This window comes from Hemitrygon akajei, chromosome 9, assembly GCF_048418815.1.
Source record: "Hemitrygon akajei chromosome 9, sHemAka1.3, whole genome shotgun sequence".
In the NCBI taxonomy this organism is placed as follows: domain Eukaryota; kingdom Metazoa; phylum Chordata; class Chondrichthyes; order Myliobatiformes; family Dasyatidae; genus Hemitrygon; species Hemitrygon akajei.
The window spans coordinates 23,596,881-23,617,917 of NC_133132.1; the positions used below are offsets into that span (position 1 = coordinate 23,596,881).

General features: G+C 41.1%; 1 protein-coding gene across 3 annotated transcripts in view; it reads right to left on the minus strand.

Annotated features, from left to right (window-relative positions):
- Window positions 1-9,738: 9,738 nt before the first annotated feature.
- The window catches only part of patz1 (POZ/BTB and AT hook containing zinc finger 1), a 74,748-nt gene continuing 63,449 nt past the window's right edge, over window positions 9,739-21,037 (minus strand). For 2 of the 3 annotated variants that reach the window (XM_073055633.1, XM_073055632.1), the window contains one exon: window positions 13,619-21,037. In XM_073055633.1, the coding sequence (XP_072911734.1) occupies window positions 20,998-21,037 (40 nt within the window). In that variant the 3' untranslated portion in view covers window positions 13,619-20,997. Of the gene's footprint in view, window positions 9,822-13,618 lie in introns of those variants that run through there. The other variant, XM_073055634.1, reaches the window with a different exon arrangement.

Below are 21,037 nucleotides of genomic sequence, written 5' to 3' on the forward strand. Positions count from 1 at the left end.
GTACAGATCTTCCTCAGTTGACCTTCCACCTGTGCAGCCGTAATCCTGGGCGTGGGCAAGGTCTCCTGTGAGTGGCTATTTTCCTGTGAGGGAAGTATGCCTGGTGTGGATTTCTGCGGTGAGGATGAGATTGAGCTGTCGAACCTGTTGAAGAAGTTGTTCAGCTGGTTCGCTTTCTCCACATCTCCACTTATGTTCGCCCTCCGCTTTGCACCGCATCCGGTGATGATCTTCATCCCATCCCACACCTCCTTCATGCTTTTTTTCTGCAGCTTTTGTTCTAGCTTCCTCCTATACTGCTCCTTTGCCCCCCTTATCTGTACTCTGAGTTCCTTCTGAACTCTTTTAAGCTCCAACCGATCACCATCTTTAAAGGCCCTCTTCTTCTGGTTTAGGAGGCCTTTGATGACTAGTGATCCAGGGCTTATTATTGGGATAGCAGCGAACAGTTCTAACAGGGACAACTGCATCCACACAAAAGTTAATATAGTCCGTTGTGCATTCAGTGACCTCCTCAACGCCCCCACAGAGCCCCCCTTGCAGTACATCCCAGTTAGTAGTACCGAAGCAATTTGTTGTATTTTGCAGACTGGTTGTCTGTCCTGTTGATGTGGTCTTTCATTGATTCTGTTATAGTTATTGGAGTTATTGAGTATGCCTGCAAGAAAATGAATGGTGCCAATATCAGTGTACAGTAAAACTCTAGTAACCTGGCGTATTACATAGTGCAGGACTAACAGATTTTCTGGTCTATTGGATGTCGTTTTCATTCATACCCCAACACACACGAAGCAGGAGGAACCATACCCCTCCCATCCATATAGTTATCTAAACTTCTCTTAAATGTTGAAATTGAACCCGCATTCACTATTTCTGCTGGCAGCTTATTTCACACTCTCCCTCACCACTGCCTGAATGAAATCCCCCTCACGTTCCCCTTAAATGTTTCACTTTTCACCTTTAACCTATCACCTCTAGTTCTAGTCTCACCCAACCGCAGTGGAAAAGGCCTGCTTGCATTTACTGTATCTATATCCCTCATAATCTTACGCATCTCTGTCAAATCTACCCCCCCCACCCACCCGCAGTCTTCTACATTTCAGGGAATAAAGTCTTAACTTGTTTAATTCTTTGGAGTTGGATAAGTCTTTTTCAAAGATACTCATATTAAATACTGTCTAACCACGTAAATTTAAAAGGAGCATGAGAACTGGAGTGGAAAGGGAGTGCAGGAACTGGATTCCAGGAGTAGAGAAGGAAGTGCAGGAACTGGATTCAGGGAGTGGAAAGGGAGCGCCTGAACCTCAGCACCAACCAATGGGAAGGGTGTGTGGGACCCGAGGTCCCAGTTAATGGGAGTGTTTCAGGCATCACCTGGTGAACCAGGTGACCAACCGTTGCAATTTCCGAATTGTTGGAGAGTAAATAATGACAGGTTCACTGTAGACAGTATTAATAGGTGCTCCAAACAAGAGAAAATCTGCAGATGCTGGAAATCCGACCAATACACACAAATGCTAGAGGAATTCAGCAGGCCAGGCAGTATCAATGGAAAAAAGTACAGTCACCTACCATCCCACCAGCCTCCATGTCCAGCACATAATTCCCTAAAACTTCTGCCACCTCCAATGGGATCCCACCACCAAGCACAGCTTTCCCTCCCTCCGACTTTCTGCTTTCTGCAGGGATCACTCCCTATGCAACTCCCTTGTCCATTCATCCCTCCCCACTGATCTCCCTCCTGGCACTTATCCTTGCAAGCTGAACAAATGCTATACCTGCCCTCACCACCATTCAGGGCCCCAAACAGTCCTTCCAGATGAGGCGACACTTCACCTGTGAGTCTGATGGTGTCATTGACTGTGTTCGGTGCTCCTGGTGTGGCCTCCTGTATATTGGTGAGACCCGACGTAGATTGGGGGACACCTATACTCTGTCTGCCAGAACAAGCAGGATCTCTCAGTGGCCACCCATTTTAATTCCTCTTCCCATTCCCATTCTGATATGTCTATCCATGGTCTCCTCCACTGTCACGATGAGGCCTCACTGAGGTTGGAGGAACAACACCTTATATTCCGTCTGAGTAGCCTCCAACTTGATGGCATGAACAACTATTTCTCAAAGTTTCTCTCCAATTCCTATCCCCTTGTCCCTCTTTCATATCATCTCTTTGCCCACCCATCGCCTCCCTCTGGTGCTCCTCCCCCCTTTTTCTTTCTTCCATGGCCCTCTATCTCTTTCACCAATCAGCTTCCCAGCTCTTTACTTCATCCTCCCTTCCAATTTTACCTATTACTTGGTGTTTCTCTCTCCCCCTCCTCCCCCAGTCTTTCAAATCTACACCTCAGCCTTTTTCTCCAGTCCTGCTGAGGGGCTTCAGTCCGAAATGTCGACTGTACTTTTTTCCTAGATGTTCCCTGGCCAAATGAACCTAAGAGATTCTTATCTTATGCTCATTTCTGCATACATTGACATTGTTTTATCCCCCCTTGTTCAATCCCTTCCCACCTATGTTTGTGACACTTCTCATGCTTTGAATTTTTTCAAAGATTTTAAGTTCCCTGGCCCCCACCGCCTTATTTTCACCATGGACATCCAGTCCCTATATACCTCCATCCCCCACCAGGAAGGTCTCAAAGCTCTCCACTTCTTTTTGGATTCCAGACCTAACCAGTTCCCCTCTACCACCACTCTCCTCCATCTAGTGGAATTATTTCTTACTCTCAATAATTTCTCCTTTGGCTCCTCCCACTTCCTCCAAACAAAAGGTGTAGCCATGGGCACCCATATGGGTCCCAGCTATGCCTGCCTTTTTGTTGGCTTTGTGGAACAGTCCGTGTTCCAAGTCTATACCGGTATCCGTCCCCCCACTTTTCCTTCGCTACATCAACGACTGCATTGGCGCTGCTTCCTGTATGCATGCTGAGCTTGTTGTCTTCATTAACTTTGCCTCCAACTTTCACCCTGCCCTCAAATTTACCTGTTCCATTTCTGACACCTCCCTCCCCTCTCTTGATCTTTCTGTCTTCATCTCTGGAGACGGCCTATCTACTGATATCTACTATAAGCCTACAGACTCTAACAGCTACCTGGACTATTCCTCTTCCCACCCTGTCTCTTGCAAAAATGTTATCCCCTTCTCGCAATTCCTCCGTCTCCGCTGCATCTGCTCTCAGGATGAGGCTTTTCATTCCAGGATGAAGGAAATGTCTTCCTTTTTTAAACAAAGGGACTTCATTTCCACCACCATCAACTCTGCTTTCAAATGCATCTCTCCCACTTCACGTACGTCTGCTCTCACCCTACCAGCATTTTGTGTGTGTTGCTTGATTTCCAGCATCTGCAGATTTCCTTGTGTCTAAGAGATTTCCTGCTTTCTTCAATTTTTTAATTGGTGTTCTAGCTAAAAGACACTCTCAGATTCAAAGTCAGATTAATTTATTTATCACATGTATATAAAACATATCGTGCAATGCGTTGTTTGTGTTAATAACTAACATAGGCAAGGCTAAGGACAGCTCTGAGGTGTTGCCATACATTCTTGTGGAAACACAGCATGCCCACAATACTTGGTAACACACAACAAAAATGGAACACCACTAGCAACAAAATAACAGCAAATCAAGCCCTTCCCTCCCTCCCACCCTCCATCATCCAAGAGTAAGGAAATCCTTTTGCATTTGTACAGGGCCCTGGTGAGACCACACCTGGAGTATTGTGTACAGTTTTGGTCTCCAGGGTTAAGGAAGGACATCCTGGCTGTAGAGGAAGTGCAGCGTAGATTCACAAGGTTAATTCCTGGGATGTCCAGACTGTCTTACGCAGAGAGCTTGTACACGCTGGAATTAAGGAGATTGAGAGGGGATCTGATTGCAACATATAAGATTATTAAGGGATTGGACAAGATAGAGGCAGGAAATATGTTCCAGATGCTGGGAGAGTCCAGTACCAGAGGGCATGGTTTGAGAATAAGGGGTAGGTCATTTAGGACAGAGTTAAGGAAAAGCTTCTTCTCCCAGAGAGTTGTGGGGGTCTGGAATGCACTGCCTCCAAAGGCAGTGGAGGCCAATTCTCTGGGTGCTTTCAAGAAGGAGCTAGATAGGTATGTTATGGATAGGGGAATCAAGGGATATGAGGACAAGGCAGGAACCGGGTATTGGTAGTAGATGATCAGCCATGATCTCAGAATGGCGGTGCAGGCTTGAAGGGCCGAATGGTCTACTTCTGCACCTATTGTCTATTATCATCCAACTGCAGGCCCTCGGGCTTTAGCCCTTGGCTACAATCTCCAGACTTCTGATTGACCTTTGGGTATTGACCCCATGCTTTGAACTCAGGTGCACCGACTGACCAGCTTTACTGCCTCCTGCTGGCATAGACATGCAGTCAACAACCATGGATGTTCTCTGCCCCCTGTCCATCAAGGCAGTTTAACCGATTCTATGCCTAGTTCCCTGTCTGGTTTCCCTTGTGGTGCACAATAGACAATAGACAATAGGTGCAGAAGTAGACCATTCGGCCCTTCGAGCCTGCACCGCCATTCTGAGATCATGGCTGATCATCTACTACCAATACCCGGTTCCTGCCTTGTCCCCATATCCCTTGATTCCCCTATCCATAACATACCTATCTAGCTCCTTCTTGAAAGCATCCAGAGAATTGGCCTCCACTGCCTTTGGAGGCAGTGCATTCCAGACCCCCACAACTCTCTGGGAGAAGAAGCTTTTCCTTAACTCTGTCCTAAATGACCTACCCCTTATTCTCAAATCATGCCCTCTGGTACTGCACTCTCCCAGCATCTGGAACATATTTCCTGCCTCTATCTTGTCCAATCCCTTAATAATCTTATAAGTTGCAATCAGATCCCCTCTCAATCTCCTTAATTCCAGCGTGTACAAGCCCAGTCTCTCTAACCTCTCTGCGTAAGACAGTCCGGACATCCCAGGAATTAACCTTGTGAATCTACGCTGCACTTCCTCTACAGCCAGGATGTCCTTCCTTAACCCTGGAGACCAAAACTGTACACAATACTCCAGGTGTGGTCTCACCAGGGCCCTGTACAAATGCAAAAGGATTTCCTTGCTCTTGTACTCAATTCCCTTTGTAATAAAGGCCAACATTCTTCACTGCCTGCTGCACTTGCTCATTCACCTTTAGTGACTGATGAACAAGGACTCCTAGATTTTGTATTTCTCCCTTACCTAACTCTACACCGTTCAGATAATAATCTGCCTTCCTGTTCTTACTCCCAAAGTGGATAACCTCACACTTATTCACATTAAACGTCATCTGCCAAGTATCTGCCCACTCACTCAGCCTATCCAAGTCACCCTGAATTCTCCTAACATCCTCATCACATGTCACACTGCCACCCAGCTTAGTATCATCAGCAAACTTGCTGATGTTATTCTCAATGCCTTCATCTAAATCATTGATGTAAATCGTAAACAGCTGTGGTCCCAATACCGAGCCCTGTGGCACCCCACTAGTCACCACCTGCCATTCCGAGAAACACCCATTCACCGCTACCCTTTGCTTTCTATCTGCCAACCAGTCTTCTATCCAAGCTGCTGGACTTCCCAGAACTAGGATTGATTGGAACTATGACATAGTCTTCTTAATTTTAATGTACATTAAAGTTTTATTGAAGGAAAGGAAAAATGTGTTTCACCAGGAAAGGTTTTCATATGAAAAAAATCAAATAAAATATCCAAATGGAAAGAGGGGTAATTGACAGGAATAACTCTAATGATAAATAAAATACTTGAAATTACTTGGCCAATGCTTGGAACATTGCTTTGCTGATTACTAAATTTCATACAACCTTTATGTAAATTATTAATTTCCCAAATTACTATGAAAATTAACAAAAATCAACACCAACTTGCAGGGGGTGTGGGGCCATTTTATAATTCTCTGAGGAACAGATGGTGATAATACAGATGAAGCAAAGTAACTGGTAACGATGATCTCTGACCTTAAATCGTCTGACTGGCAATGGAACCGGATGACGCCGCTGATCTGCGTCACCTTGAGCTAATATGTTATTTGCAGTTCAAATTTCACATCCAACTGATGCCACGTTTGGAAGATTCGGTGTTTTTAAATGGACTTTCATCCCATTTTCTGAGAGGTTTGTGCTGAGATTAGAAAGGCCCCAGCAAAGCACAGCAAGGGGAAGCAATTGAACTATTGGCCTGATACTCAGCTACACTGTTAATATTTGACAAATGTTTAAAATTAGTCCTCAGTGAAAATGAACTGAGGAAAATAAAGAAGAGTGGGAGGTGGAAGAGAAATAGGAAAACTCCATCTTCCCCAGAACTTCCTAGTGCAATTCTACACTGCCATCATAGAGAGTATCCTCACATCAGTCATTACTGTCTGGTTTGTGCAGCATCCTCTCACAGTACATGAGAGCATATGAGAGAGAGAGTATATGAGAGAACTATAGCAAACTGGCAGGTCAGCAGAAAAGGTCATTGGCTGCAGCCTACCATCACTATATGTGTCCAGGACAAGGAAGTGGGCAGGAAAAGTCATTGTGGACACCACCCACCCTGCAAGCTACCTTTTACAAAAGCTCCCTTCTGGAACATGTTGTAGGACTAATAAAACAAAAAAGAAACAAGAAAATCACACCATTTTAAAAGTTTCTTCCTCTAGGAAGTTAATTTGATCAATCATTCTAGTCAGCTGCCCCCAACCCCTCTATCTATTACCCTAATCACCCCACTGCACTTTAAACAACTTTGTCCCTCAAGTTGAGGGACAACCTGGTCTCTCAACACCAGCTCCATAGGCAAGAAAGCCCGCAGCATCGCTGCTTTCTGCGAAGGCTGAGAAAAGTCCATCTCCCACCCCCCATCCTCATCACATTCTACAGGGGTTGTATTGAGAGCATCCTGAGCAGCTGCATCATTGCCTGGTTCGGAAATTGCACCATCTCGGATCGCAAGACCTTGCAGCGGATAGTGAGGTCAGCGAAGAAGATCATTGGGGTCTCTCCTCACTATTACAGACATTTACACCACATGCTGCAGCTGCCAAAGCTAACAGTATTGTGAAGGACCCCATGCACCCCTCACACAAACTCTTCTCCCTCCTGCTGTCTGGCAAAAGGTACAGAAGCATTCAGGCTCTCACGACCAGACTGTGCAACAGTTTCTTCCCACAAGCTACCAGACTCCTCAATACCCAGAGTCTATACTGACATCTACATCATTTTTTATTATTTTGTAATTTGTCCTCTACTGTGCCTATTGTCTTGTTTATTAATTATTGTACTGCCCTGCACTGTTTTGTGCACTTTATGTAGTCCTGTGCAGGTCTGTAGTCTAGTGCAGTTTTTATGTTGTTTTATGTAGTCTAGTATAGCCTTGTGCTGTCTCACATAGTCTAGTGTAGTTTTGTGTTTCATGTAATTATCAGTTTAATGCTGATAAGTGTGAGGTGCTACATTTTGGTAGGAATAATCCAAATAGGACATACATGGTAAATGGTAGGGCATTGAAGAATGCAGTAGAACAGAGTGATCTAGGAATAATGGTGCATAATTCCCTGAAGGTGGAATCTCATGTGGATAGGGTGGTCAAGAAAGCTTTTGGTATGTTGTCCTTTATAAATCAGAGCATTGAGTATAGGAGTTGGGATGTAATGTTAAAATTGTACAAGGCATTGGTAAGGCCAAATTTGGAGTATTGTGTACAGTTCTGGTCACTGAATTATAGGAAAGATGTCAACAAAATAGAGATGAGTACAGAGAAGATTTACTAGAATGTTACCTGGGTTTCAGCACCTAAGTTACAGGGAAAGATTGAACAAGTTAGGTCTTTATTGTTTGGAGCATAGAAGGTTGAGGGGGGACTTGATAGAGGTATTTAAAATTATGAGGGGGGTAGATAGAGTTGACGTGGATAGGCTTTTCCCATTGAGAGGAGGGGAGATTCAAACAAGAGGACATGAGTTGAGAGTTAGGGGGCAAAAGTTTAAGGGTAACATGAGGGGGAATTTCTTTACTCAGAGAATGGTAGCTGTGTGGAATGAGCTTCCAGTAGAAGTGGTAGAGGCAGGTTCAGTATTGTCATTTAAAGCAAAATTGGATAGGTATATGGACAGGAAAGGAAGGGAGTGTTATGGGCTGAGTGTGGGTCAGTGGGACTAGATGAGAGTAAGCATTTGGCATGGACTAGAAGGGCCGAGACGGCCTGTTTCCGTGCTGTAATTGTTATATGTTACATGGTTATATGTAGCACTAGGGTCCTGAAGGAACGTTGTTTTGTTTTTACTGTGTACTGTACCAGCAGTCTATGGTTGAAATGACAATAAACTAGACTTGACTATAATGCTACTTACATTGTTAACACCAGTTGGTATTTATGTATTTGTGCACATTTTATTCCATATCCGTACATAATTTTTTTATGAGTCTTCATAATGTTGAGTGCTGTTCTTTTCTGTAACATGTTGCACCAACACACCACAGCAAATTCCTAACACATGTAACTGTATGATATGTAGCGAATAAAGTTGGTCCTTGAAATGATCGGAAGTTCTTATTTTAAAAATTCAAGTAGTGCAGGTATTGTCGAATTGACAGGCAGGGACCAGGCCCCAGAATGAATAATGAACCGATGTTTAGCCAAATTAAATGCAGAGCCAGATGAAAAAGATTAAGGTGTCGAGACCGAGGGTGGAGGACAAACTGGTGTTCAGATCACTACTCCATGTCTTACTTGCCTCAGTGCTGAGGCCTGTAGCCATCAGCTCCTGGAGAGGCTTCCCTTGCCTCAGTGCTGAACTGGATCCATGGCTGTGGTCTCTGTGGTTCATGGTCTATATATTATTTATTTTTTTATTGCTTGCAAGTTTTTTTTGCACTTTAGACATTTGATAGTCTTGGTGGTTTTTTTTTGTGAATTGGGTTCGTTTTGAGGCTGCCTGCAAGAAGAGGAATCTCAAGGCTGTATGTATATGGTACACATACTTCAGTAAGAAATGTACTTTCAACTTTTGAAATCCATTTCATTTTGTAGCTATCTTTCACAGATAATGCAGGAGACGCTACTCCCCCCTCCATTTCACCAGTGGGATGTCAGCGTGTATGTAACTAGAGAAAACTGTCACAGTCACATAGATCACAGCAATTCCGCACAGATTAAAACTCTGCAATTAAAAAAAAACCCTAGTTTTCTTTAAATTGTGCATTATAGTCACAAACACATTTGCGTTACAACTCTAGCTGTCCACAGAAGATATTGGAAACCTTCCTTCAAATAGTGCACAGTTGAGAGAATATTGATTAGCTGCATCACCACCTGGTATAAAAACACCAATGCCCTTGAACAGAAAAATCCTATAAAATGTAGCGGATACGGCACAGTCCATTAAGGGTAAAGTCCTCCCCACTACTGAGCACATCTACAAGGAGCAGTGTCTCAGGAAACCAGCATCCATCATCAAGGACCTTCTCCCCACCACCCACATCATGCTCTCTTCTCACTGCTGCTATCAGGAAGAAGATACAGGGGACTCAGGACTCGCACCACCAGGTTCAGGAACAGTTAATACCCTTCAACTATCAGGCTCTAGAACCGGAGAGTATAGTGTCATTCATCTTCACTCATCTGCAAACTATGGACTCACTTTCAAGGAACCTTCAACTCAAGTTCTCAATATTTATTGATTATTTATTTATTTGTTTGTTTATTATTTTGTTTCTTTTTCTTTTTGCATTTGGATAGTTTGTTGTCTTTTGCACATTTTCTTTGTTCACCTTGCAGGCAGCTTTTCAGTGATTCCATTGTGTCTATCATGAATGCCTGCAAGAAAATGAATTTCAGGGTGGTATATGGCAACATATATGTCCTTTGATAATAAATTTACTTTAAATAATACCCTTGCCACTGATTTAGTAGGATGTAGGATGAAGGAAGACTTATTCCAGACATCAGTGTTTCTATAAAAATAAGCAACATTTTCTACCCAGCAAAAGGATACACCCAGAGGTATCCACAGAAGGGGATTGGTATGCGCAACGGAGATTAATGATTTGTCCTGGGACCAGCCATCATCCATCTTTCCTGTTTTGTAGGAATAAACAGTCAACATTTAAGGCCAACACGCAAGATCTTGATGAAGGGTCTCAGCCTGAAACATTGACTGTTTATTCCTCGGCATCGATGCTGCCTGACCTCCTGAGTTCTTCTAGCATTTTGTGTTTGTTTCACTTAAACTAGGTTGTGGCCAAATACACTTTATTAGCTACCTCCTGCACTTGATAAAGTGGCCGCTGAGTGTATGTTCATGGTCTTCTGCTGCTGTAGCCCATCCACTTCAAGGTTTGATGTGTTGTATATTCAATTGCACAGCACTGTTGTAACACATGGTTACTTGAGTTATTGTCGCCTTCCTGTCAGTCACACCATTCACCTCTGACCTTTGTCATCAACAAGGCATTTTTGCCCACAGAACTGCCACTCACTGGATGATTTTTTTTTTGTTTTTTGCACCATTCTCTGTAAACTCTAGAGACTGGTGTGTGTGAAAATCCCAAGAGATCAGTGGCTTTTCAGATACTCAGATCACCCCATCTGACATCTACAATAATTCCAGTCAAAATCACTTAGATCACATTTCTTTCCCATTCTGATATTTGGTCTGAACATTTGATTGGCTAATTATGTATTTGCAATAACAAGGTGTACAGGTGTACCTAATAAAGTGCCCAGAGTACAATGTCAAATAATTAATGTTGTGGAGCTTTTGTTTGTTATGCAAGGCAATTTTTTCCTTGTACATATGTCAATAATGAACCAATTTAAACTAACGCAGGGGGAGGCTGTGTCCTAATGTTGGCCTGAAATATCAGTTGTTCATTCCCCTCTTTTAATGCTGCCTGACCTGCTCAGTTCCTCCAGCATTTTTGTGTGTTGATTGAATTTATATACTTAAAGAAAATCAACAGTAGTGATAGGGATCAAAGCATCAACAAGTTTGATAAGGCTGATGGGTTTTGTGAATGAAGGTCATGGAGGTAAAATTGTAAAATGACAAATATACATGTATACAACAAGACAGACAAATTAATAGCACAAATGAAGAAAAAGTATTTCAGTCTAGTAGTTATTTCTTGAAATAGTTGAAGGGTGACTAGATATCACAGCATATTGTGAAAAAACAGAAAGTGCTACTGCATCACAGCTCCAGAGAACGCAGTTCAACCCTGAGCTTGGCTGCTTTCCACATGGAATTTGTGCATCCTCCTGCAAACACAAGTCATCTCTGACATCCCAAAACCATGCTGATAGATTACTTGGCAAATGCAAATTATCTCTTAGTGTAGGTTAATAGCAAAAAGAATCCAAGGGGGAGCAAATGGGTGGAGGAAGAGGGGGTTGGTAAATAGGATTAATGGTTTGCTGTCCTGGGTCAAATAATCTCATAACAACACAGAAGGATACGAAGTGCTGTAGCCCAGCTCCTCTTGGCAACAATCTGTGTTGGTCAGTGCATCAAATCGCAGAGTGATGCATCATTGTGAATGCTTGGTGTCTTGGTACATAATGGAAAACTGCACTCTTTTCAAGAAGGGAGAGAGGCAGAAGAAAGTAAATTTATAGACCAGTTAGCCTAATTTCAGTGGTTAGGAAGATGTTGCAGTCCATTATTAAGGGAAGTTTATTAAGAGTACATGGTGGCACATGATAAAATAGCATGGTTTCCTTAAGGGGAAACATTGCCTGACAAATCTGTTGGGAGTTCTTTGAGGAAATAACAGGCAAATATAACAAATGAGATTTAGTGGCTGCTTAACAAGAGCCCATGATATTACAGGAAAGATACTAGCATACTCAGAAGATTGGCTGACTGGCAGGAGGCAAAGAGTGGGAATAAAGGGGGCCTTTTCTGGTTGGCTACCAGTGTTGGGACCACTTCTTTTCAGGTTATATGCAAATAATTTGGATGACGGAATTGATGGCTTTGTGGGCAGGTTTGTGGATGATGTGAAAATAGGTGGAGGGGCAGCTAGTGTTGAGGAAGCTGGGAGGCTGCAGAAGGATTTGACAGAATGGGAGAATACGCGAAGTGGAGAATTATATAAAGTGTAGGGAAGTGTACAGTCATGCACTTTTGTTTTAAGTTTTATAAACTGAGAAAATTCAAAAATCAGAGGTGCAAGGAGACTTGGGTGTCCTCGTGTAGGATTCCCTAAAGGTTAACTTGCAGTTTGAGTCAGTAGTAAGGAAGGCAAATGCAATGTCAACACACATTTTGAGAGGATTAGAACATAAGAGCAAGAATGCATTGTTGGGGCTTTATAAAGCACTTGGATCATTGAGCAGTTTTGGGCCCCTTATCTAAGAAAAGATGTGTTGGCATTGGAGAGGGTCCAGAGGAGGTTCATGACAATGATTTTTGATTGAAAGGGTTAATGTACGAGTCGTGTTTGATGGCTCTGGGCCTGTACTGTCCATTTAGAACAGATGAGAGAAGAACTTTTTAAGCCAATGAGTAATGAATATATGGAATTCATTGCCATAGATGGCTGTGGAGGCAAGTCATCGGGAATATTTAAAGCAGAGGTCAATAGGTTCTTGATTAGTCAGCACATCAAATTGTATGGGGAGGAGGTAACATAAACATGTCGAGATGGATGCTAAATGAAGGGAAATTAAGGATATGGGATAAGGGCAGGAACATGGAGGGATGAAAAATGCAACCATGACTTTCCTGAACAGTGCAGACAGTTGGTACAGAGTATATATTCTACTGCTGCTCACCCTTTCTTCTCTTATGTCATAAAGGCTTATTATTTCTTAAGCTATTTATGGTAATATTACTGTGTTTGAGCTGCATGGATTGTGTTGTGCATCTTGGTCTGGATTTGGCGGAGTACCTGTATTGAATGATAATAAACTTGAACTTGAATTTCTCATTTCCTTTTTCCAGAAGCTCTTCCAGCTTTTCTACCTTTTCTATCCCTACTCCTGCCCTAACCCAAACTCTCCCCATCACTTTGTAACAAAATAGAATACCCTGCCAGCAACAACTCTGCCATGACAACAGTAGAACTGACTACAGAAGCTTTGTGACTGGTTATCAAATTTATCCATATTATCCTTTGGCCTTAAAAGATACTGATTCACCATTTCAACAGCAAAACCAACCATCTTAGAGGAAACGAGGAAAGCTGCAGCAAGGTCATTCTTAGGGAGGAAGGCAAGGGTAACAAGAGGGAAAGCAAAATTATAACTATGTAATTTATAGTTTTTTAAATATATTGCACTGTACTGCTGCCATAAAACAATAAATGCCAGTGATATTAAACCTGATTCTGATTCGGAAAGTGAGGATAATAGATATTGAGACATAAAATGGATGGTCGGAGGAAATAATGGTGCAGGAGTTACCATGGGGTGGCCCAACTCCAAATACATTGCATGTAGTCTTTCACCCCTCCAACAACACACCAGGTATCTGAGCAAGAGGCAGTGGGTGATGAGAGAGGAGCAGTTCAGGGACAAAGGAAAATCAGAGTGACAGGGAAATAGAAGATCTATCAAGTACTGAGCAACACCACATTTAATCCACTGGGAGAAGAAATAAGCACACTGTATTTGCTCTAGACATTTATTAATAAGTCATATTACACCCATCCTGTAAATACACAATACAGGGAATTTAACTTGCAAGCTAGTACAAAAAAAAAGCAACACATGCCTGTGGGATTGGCATGTACTCAGTCACCTTACAAAATGCAAATAAAAACACTTCTAGTTTTGTAACAGATGGTCAAGATAACACTGCTAGTTTTAAAATCCAATTCAGAATGCCTGGGGAAAATGATACAAAAACAAATCTGAACAGGTTCTCATTTACAAATGGTACTCCAGTGAACATTGTAAGTATCCCATTGAAGGCACATGGTAACTGAGCTGCATCACTTATGTGTTGTCATCACATATTCAATATCAGAGTTTAACAGATAAAGGTGAACTACAGTGTGATCAGGTTGTTTTGATTCCTTACACATTTATGGCTAAAACACTCTTGCAGCTAGCATTATTTCAGCAGACTGTTATCAGACAAATCCAGAAAAGGTGAGAGAGAAAACACAAATTATATAACTTTGATTCTCTCTGAACTTCTTGAGAAGCCGTCAGATATCACCCACTTGCTCATTAGTATCATTTGCGTGTCCAGATTTTAGTTGACCCAAGAATTCTATTCTGTAAATCCAGCCCATTGACATGTAGAGTGCCTACTACCACTCTCTGAGCTCCTTCAGGTACTTGTTATCTTTGCTGCTAGCGAGTGGCTATGCTGGTTCTGTTCTCCTTGGGAGGAGGAATTGGAATACCCTGCTTGGACAGTATCTACCTTGCATTTTGAGAAGCAACCCACAGAGACAAACAGATTGGGGAGTTACTGATTTATCACAATGGATGGGTGATGAAGGGAAGGGATGGTAAACATAATAATCACACCACAATTAAACATGCACTGGCACTCCTGGTTAAACTTTAGGAAGTGGTATCACTGCACTAAAGTGAAGGGATGATCAGAATGCCATTGTCCTTAATGAGAAACAGCAACATCTGTTCAAAGCATCCAAGCATTGACTGGTGCAATGTGGCCAACTGACAAGCAGTAACCACGTTATCAAATTAAACTCCCCCACCTCCATTCCTGAGTCCCTTAACAAACCCAATAAACTGACTGAAATGAATTGCTACAAAAGTAAGCTAGTTCCAACAATTCTTCTTATCCTTTCAGACACCAAGTACAACCACTAATACACAGTGATGAATCACCCTCTGGAGGGACTGACTGACATGAAGAACTCTGACTGTAGGCATTTTATATTAATACAGCAGATGGAATTTTTAATTGGGGCAGGGGGAACTGCGTCTATGGAAAAAACTGTTGAGATTTAATTGTCACTGAAATGCCTGGTTTAATGTTCTGGATGTAATGCCTTACAGTTATGATGCATTCAGTTTTTAAACCAATGGAAGCTGTGGTTGTAATTTCTGATCAGTTACTACAGAAAGCACCGTAAATCTTACCACAAATTAACAGGCCTTCAATATGGTGCTGGAACAGTGTTGTGTAGCTTAGATGCAGGAAGTTGTGGAAATTTAAATAACGTGACTACATGTTTTACTTGAGTTACACCTGCCTGGCATAACTGTGCAGGATGGTCTGCTCTGTGCCAGCCCATGCTCCTGACCAGGGTCCAGAGTGCAAGGCAAGGCATCTGACACAAGACAACACCTCAATCTCAATAACTACAGAACCTCCATTCCCAATAGGTCTATAGGAATCAGCAAGCACCACCCTCCGAATGGACAACATAAAAGCTTACAAAGACATCAATGCACTCTTTAACCTGGCTGTTCGTAGCAGCAGTGTGATCTGCCTGAACACTGTAAGCTAGCCCTGTGTTCCACAGTTTGAAATTCACTCCCCACACACAGCCCAGGCCTGAAAGGGAAAATTCAACAACTTAACTGAGTGGTGCCTTCAGCTAAATTGAAGAATCCCGACATGCCTACTTTACACTTCACTGAATACTGCACGGGAACACTGCCCTGTTCATAAGTGAACATGCAGCAGATGCCAATGGAACTAAAACTCAAAATTTAAGCAATAACTTGACAACAAAAAAAAACAAAAATATACTGTTATAACCTGTCTGAAAAATAACCCATATTAATGTGATCAACGGAGTAGCTGGATGATCTGAGCACAGGAACTTCTCAATCTGTGTTGTGAATGATGGTCTCATCCATGGGATATACTGAATATTTCACAACTACAGCATTTTAAGACATTTAAATAATTAAGACACAGACAATTATTAAACATATTAAAAATTTGCTTTTAATTACACGGAAACACAAACTAAAGGTAATTCCTCAGGAGGTCATGAGCACTACCATCTGAATTCATTATCCACCTTTTTCCCAGCGTCCACAGTATAAAAATATTGAACAGATTACATTACATCATCTACTTCAGTTTTCTACAATTTAGAAGCCATTATAGACGGAAACAAATGCTTGTCTCTCAAGCAGCTTTGCAATCATCAGGGTGTGTACATCGTACTGAATAGCCCACAAAAGAAAAAGCCAATAAATTTCTTAATAGTAACATGATCGATATAACACATATGTTTGTATGGAGCTTTGAAGCTCACACCCAAGAAATTTATTATGTTCTACTAAACCTGCACACATCACAAGTGGAGCACAGGAAACAAGCAGTTTAAGATATTAACTGAATGTAAGTTTCAGATATGGTATATAAAATGATTTAAACGTTTAGTACTTAAATGCCTGTGACTTCCCATCCACCTACCTAAACTTTATATGTTAAGAATTATTGAACTCACACTATTGTACATTTCTTTCTGGCAAAAACACTTGAAACAAAACACTCCCAGTTTAGGTTACTGTACATGCTGGTGCCAGAACTACCATCTCCCTCCCTTGTTTTTTGCATTAGCCTTCAAATATTGTTTTAATTAGCTATGCGAAATTCTGTAGCGTCAGTGACTGCTTATTAGTTGCTCTAAGTGAGGCAAATTATTTATATTGTGAACACACATTTAAAGGAGCCAGGCATGATGGAAACCAACTGCCTGATTCTGAGCCTTAAAACTATTGTTCATATCCTCTGGCAAACTGCATGGTATCAAAGGACTATCTCACCAGCCACATCAGAAGATAAGGCAGGCTGCTGAGGACCAGGAAGTAAAGGGGATGGGGCTGAGTATCAAAAGAAAAATAGAAGTTCTTGTGCTGAGTCTGCAAACCTATCACTTGGCTTGGAGGACTGGATATTTTGTTTGTGTGCTAGGCAAAGTCCATACCCTACCGTCCGTTTCCAATGACATCAGCAATATGTTCAATATTATTGCTGAGGACAATCACGAAAACTCTGAGGATATTGCAGGCAAGAGATACTGCTTCCATTGACAACTGCTAAGAAACAAATCTCCCAAAAGGTTCAGCCTACAGATTTCACCTGTAGGGACCCTCAATAACTAGCAGAGTACTTATAAAATGTACTGGTTGCACAGATCCTATCTTGACATTGGGAGCCAGTGAGTAAGAGCATTTTCTGTTCTGTAACATTACCCCCACTCACAAATTTATGTTGTTATTCTCGACTACCTTAAACCACCCCTCCACCCCAACTCTAACCAATAACCACAACTTCCCTCAATATCTGATGGCATCTTTTGGATTTCAGCTCGTTTAGTTATTGCCCACATTCCACTCAACGGAGAGATAATCAACCACGGAGGGAATAGGCAACACCACCAAGTTTCACCCTATTCTCAGGCATGTTTACACACATGCAGCTCTTATGCGTCAGTGAATGGGTAGCAATAATGTGGAACCTTCCTTCTTGGTTCAAAGAAAGGAAACTAACTACAACATTTCTATTGTTTCTTCTTTTATGATGACTGAAATTCAGTACCAATCAGGCTGAGGCCAACCGTGGAGCCTACCTGTTTTATACAGCTCTATGTAGTATCAAATGACATCCTAACCAATGGAAGCATCATGGGCTCTGTATCAGTCCCTCACTTTGTGTGTATTTACCTTCAGCTTTTATAAGGAAAGCATCAAATAACCAATATTGTAGGATTTAATTTTTTACAAAGTCACTTAAACCTGCAACTCAAAACACAAGACATTCTGCAGATGCTGGAAATCCAGAGTAATACACAGAAAATGCTGGAGGAACTCAGCAGGGCAGGAAGTATCAATGGAAAGGAATGAAAAGCCAACCTTTTGGACTGAAACCCTTAATCAAGATGAAGGCTCTCAGCCTGAAACAGCGACTTTTTATTCTTTTCCATAGATGTGTCCTGATCTGCTGAGTCCCTCCAGTATTTTCTGTGTTAAATCTGCTATTTATTGACACAGAAGTCAGTCTCCCACTAACAAATAACAGTTGATATATCTTGTTCCTCTAGTAGTGGCAGAATATTGATTTTTAAAAAAGTCTTTTTTTTTCCATTAGTGTTGGACTCCAAACACCACACAATTTAAGATACAATTCCAGAGATGAACAATAAAAAGTGTGCACTGAAAATCCCCAAGCAAAGAGGTTAAACTAAACTCCTACCGCAATACTTACAGCACCCATACCCACATAACAAAAATATATTGAGGTACTGAAGGTGCATTAAAAAATAGTACACTGATGGTGCCAAAACTGAGAGACCATACCCATCAGGAAAAGACTGAAGAGACTGACCTTGACCATTTTATGAAAAATGCTCAGGTTTAGCCTTGCAGACTTTTAAGCCTGACACAGTATATATCTTAGGTACAGAAGCTATTTCTATATGTCAGGGGGATGTCAAATCTTGAACTCTATAGGTAAGATATCCATTAATAAATCTAAAAAAAAACAGGAGAACCTCCTTTATCCAGAGTGATTAACGTGCTACCAAGTTACATGCACAGAAGTACTTCAGAGAAAGTTAATCTGTAAGGAGATAGGAATAGCTTACATTGATTAATCGGGGTGACAGGAGGCTTACATGGAGCTCACACAGCATCACAGACACACTGCACCAAATAATTTGTTTTACTGTAAACCTGAATTAACAATCAAAATTTTAGATGCCCAATTATTTAAATCTTGACTGAAAGTAAATAATGTTATCCTGCTTTTAGAATTATTGAAGTCATGGTGACAAAGAAACTATCAGACTACTGCAGGGTTTCTATGCTTTAAATGTGCCTCAGGTCTGATTTCTTATTTTTTAATTACTCATTGTCAACTTTGCCATCTTTCTTCAAAAGTGCACTCATACTTTTTAGCAGAAACAGGTGCTGTCACCCACTAGGCTTCCAGTCAAGGAGAGTCAAGCTCATTTGTTGCTATCATATTGTCACCCACCTGAGGCCAACTGGCTCGGCAAAGATCAGGATAAAACTCATTTGATAAACTCTTGTTATTTGACTGCTATATTTTAGACCAGATCAAAGTACAGCAAAAAATGTTGTATTGTATTTCGTAAAGCAAATTCTGGATACTTGGAAAAAAAGGGAATAAAAATACTGAATGCATTTTTTATACAAATAGGATCAAAGGGAAACCACAAAACTTTATGAAACCTTAAATATGCAACATACAGAATTGGATCCTGGGAAAGATCTTTAGTATCCAATGCCTCACTACTCTATGGCCAAAGGAAACTCTCCTGAAGTTAGCTCTTTGACTTCATGACAATACGTCTGCTACCTCTTTACTTGTTTGGTCATTATAGATTTTTAAAGTAGTTTATTTCTGCTATTCAGTGCTTTATAAATGACATGGCACCTGCAAATTAGTTTAACAAATACTTAATAGGAGTTGAGAAAACATTACTCTGCAAGCTGTCATATCATTGTTTGAGCAAAGCTTAAATAAAATCCAGCAAGACTAAACCACAACTTGGGATCACCGTTTCTTTGGTAACATCCATGGGTATACGACAATATTGTTGCTTTGTCAAAGGTTAAAAAAGGTTTTTTTGATTAAATGTATATTTTATGTTATTCCCATCAACGTACATCACTATTTGAGAAAGCGTACTTTTCATCTATAATCATTAATTTTTGTTAATCAAGCACCTCCTTTGACAAAAGGAATCTAAGAAAGTAATAATAAAAAAAGCTAAACATAAACTAGATAATAGAAATCTGAAATAAAAACCCTAGAAAATACTAAAAATAGTCAGGCAGCTCCTGTGATAAAAGTTAGAGAATCTATTTGCTGTGCCAGTGACCTTTCGTTAGAAGTTATTTTCCATTTTCCATTTCCAATTATATAAAAAAATTTAATCAATATAGAAAAACCTGAAAATACTTGTTAACTGTTTTTATACAGATCATACTGTTTCCACTCAGTGATGTTCTTTCCTCAACTCATGAAGGGTTACAGTAGACCCTGGGTTTTTTTTTTGTGTACGTAGACACTGAGTAGTGGCATTAACCTTAAATGGGACCTGTGGCCACACAAGCGAAGTCACTGCATAACGATCAGCTGGTAAAGCTGCTGTCTCATAGTGCTGAAGAACCAGGATCAATTCTCACCATGACTGTGGCTTTCTTCCAGGTGCTCCAGTTTCCTCCCACAGGAAAGGCTTGTGGGTAAGTAGGTTCTATAGACTGCTCTGAGTGTGTAGATTGAGTGGTAGTCAAGGGGTAGTTGATGAGAATGTTGGAGAATAGACAAAACACGGGATTAGTGTAGAAATAGTGTTATCTGCTGACTGACTTTGGGAATCAAAGGGCACGTTTCTGTGCTGCATCTCTCTATGATGTGTTAGCAATGTATTTACCAGTGCTTGTAATAAAAATAATTAATCAACACACTCAATAGCCCAAGGTAGTTTACAAAGGTCACTGAATCAGGAGGACTGTAAGATCATTTATCTCACCTATATGACCATCAGGCTGAAACACATCTACAAGTTAATGACAAAAGGCTCCAACCTGGAAATTGAACAGGTGTCATTTAAAATGTGACATCATAAAAATGAATAACGTATATAAACAATAAATTAGTCTTTGAAATGTAAACAGACCAGATAAATCTTAATTTAAACAGAACAGTTATTGGAAACTATTTCTGGGTTTGTTAAGTTACTTTCAATCCAGTGATAAATGAAGGATAACTCTTAAGTTTTAGACACTTAAACGAGGCAAAGAAAGGGAATGAGTTAGCTATGTGTACCCTGCTCTTTAATATGTAGCTTTAATGTAGATGACGTAGAATATGTTCATTCTCTGCAGGGTGCTAAGCAGTTAACAGAAAGAATATTTGATAACACCATCAACTAGTCCTTCAAGGTGCCTCTGGTCACAATATGTTTGTTCTACTTCAGAGAAGCTGCAAGAACAGCTGATAGATGGAAAAATGCTTTATTTGAAAAACATTGCTGTGTATATGCCAGACCTGACCTGATGAAGTGTTCCAAACTCATGAGTCATCCAAGTAGAAAATTCCCCAGCAACAAAAG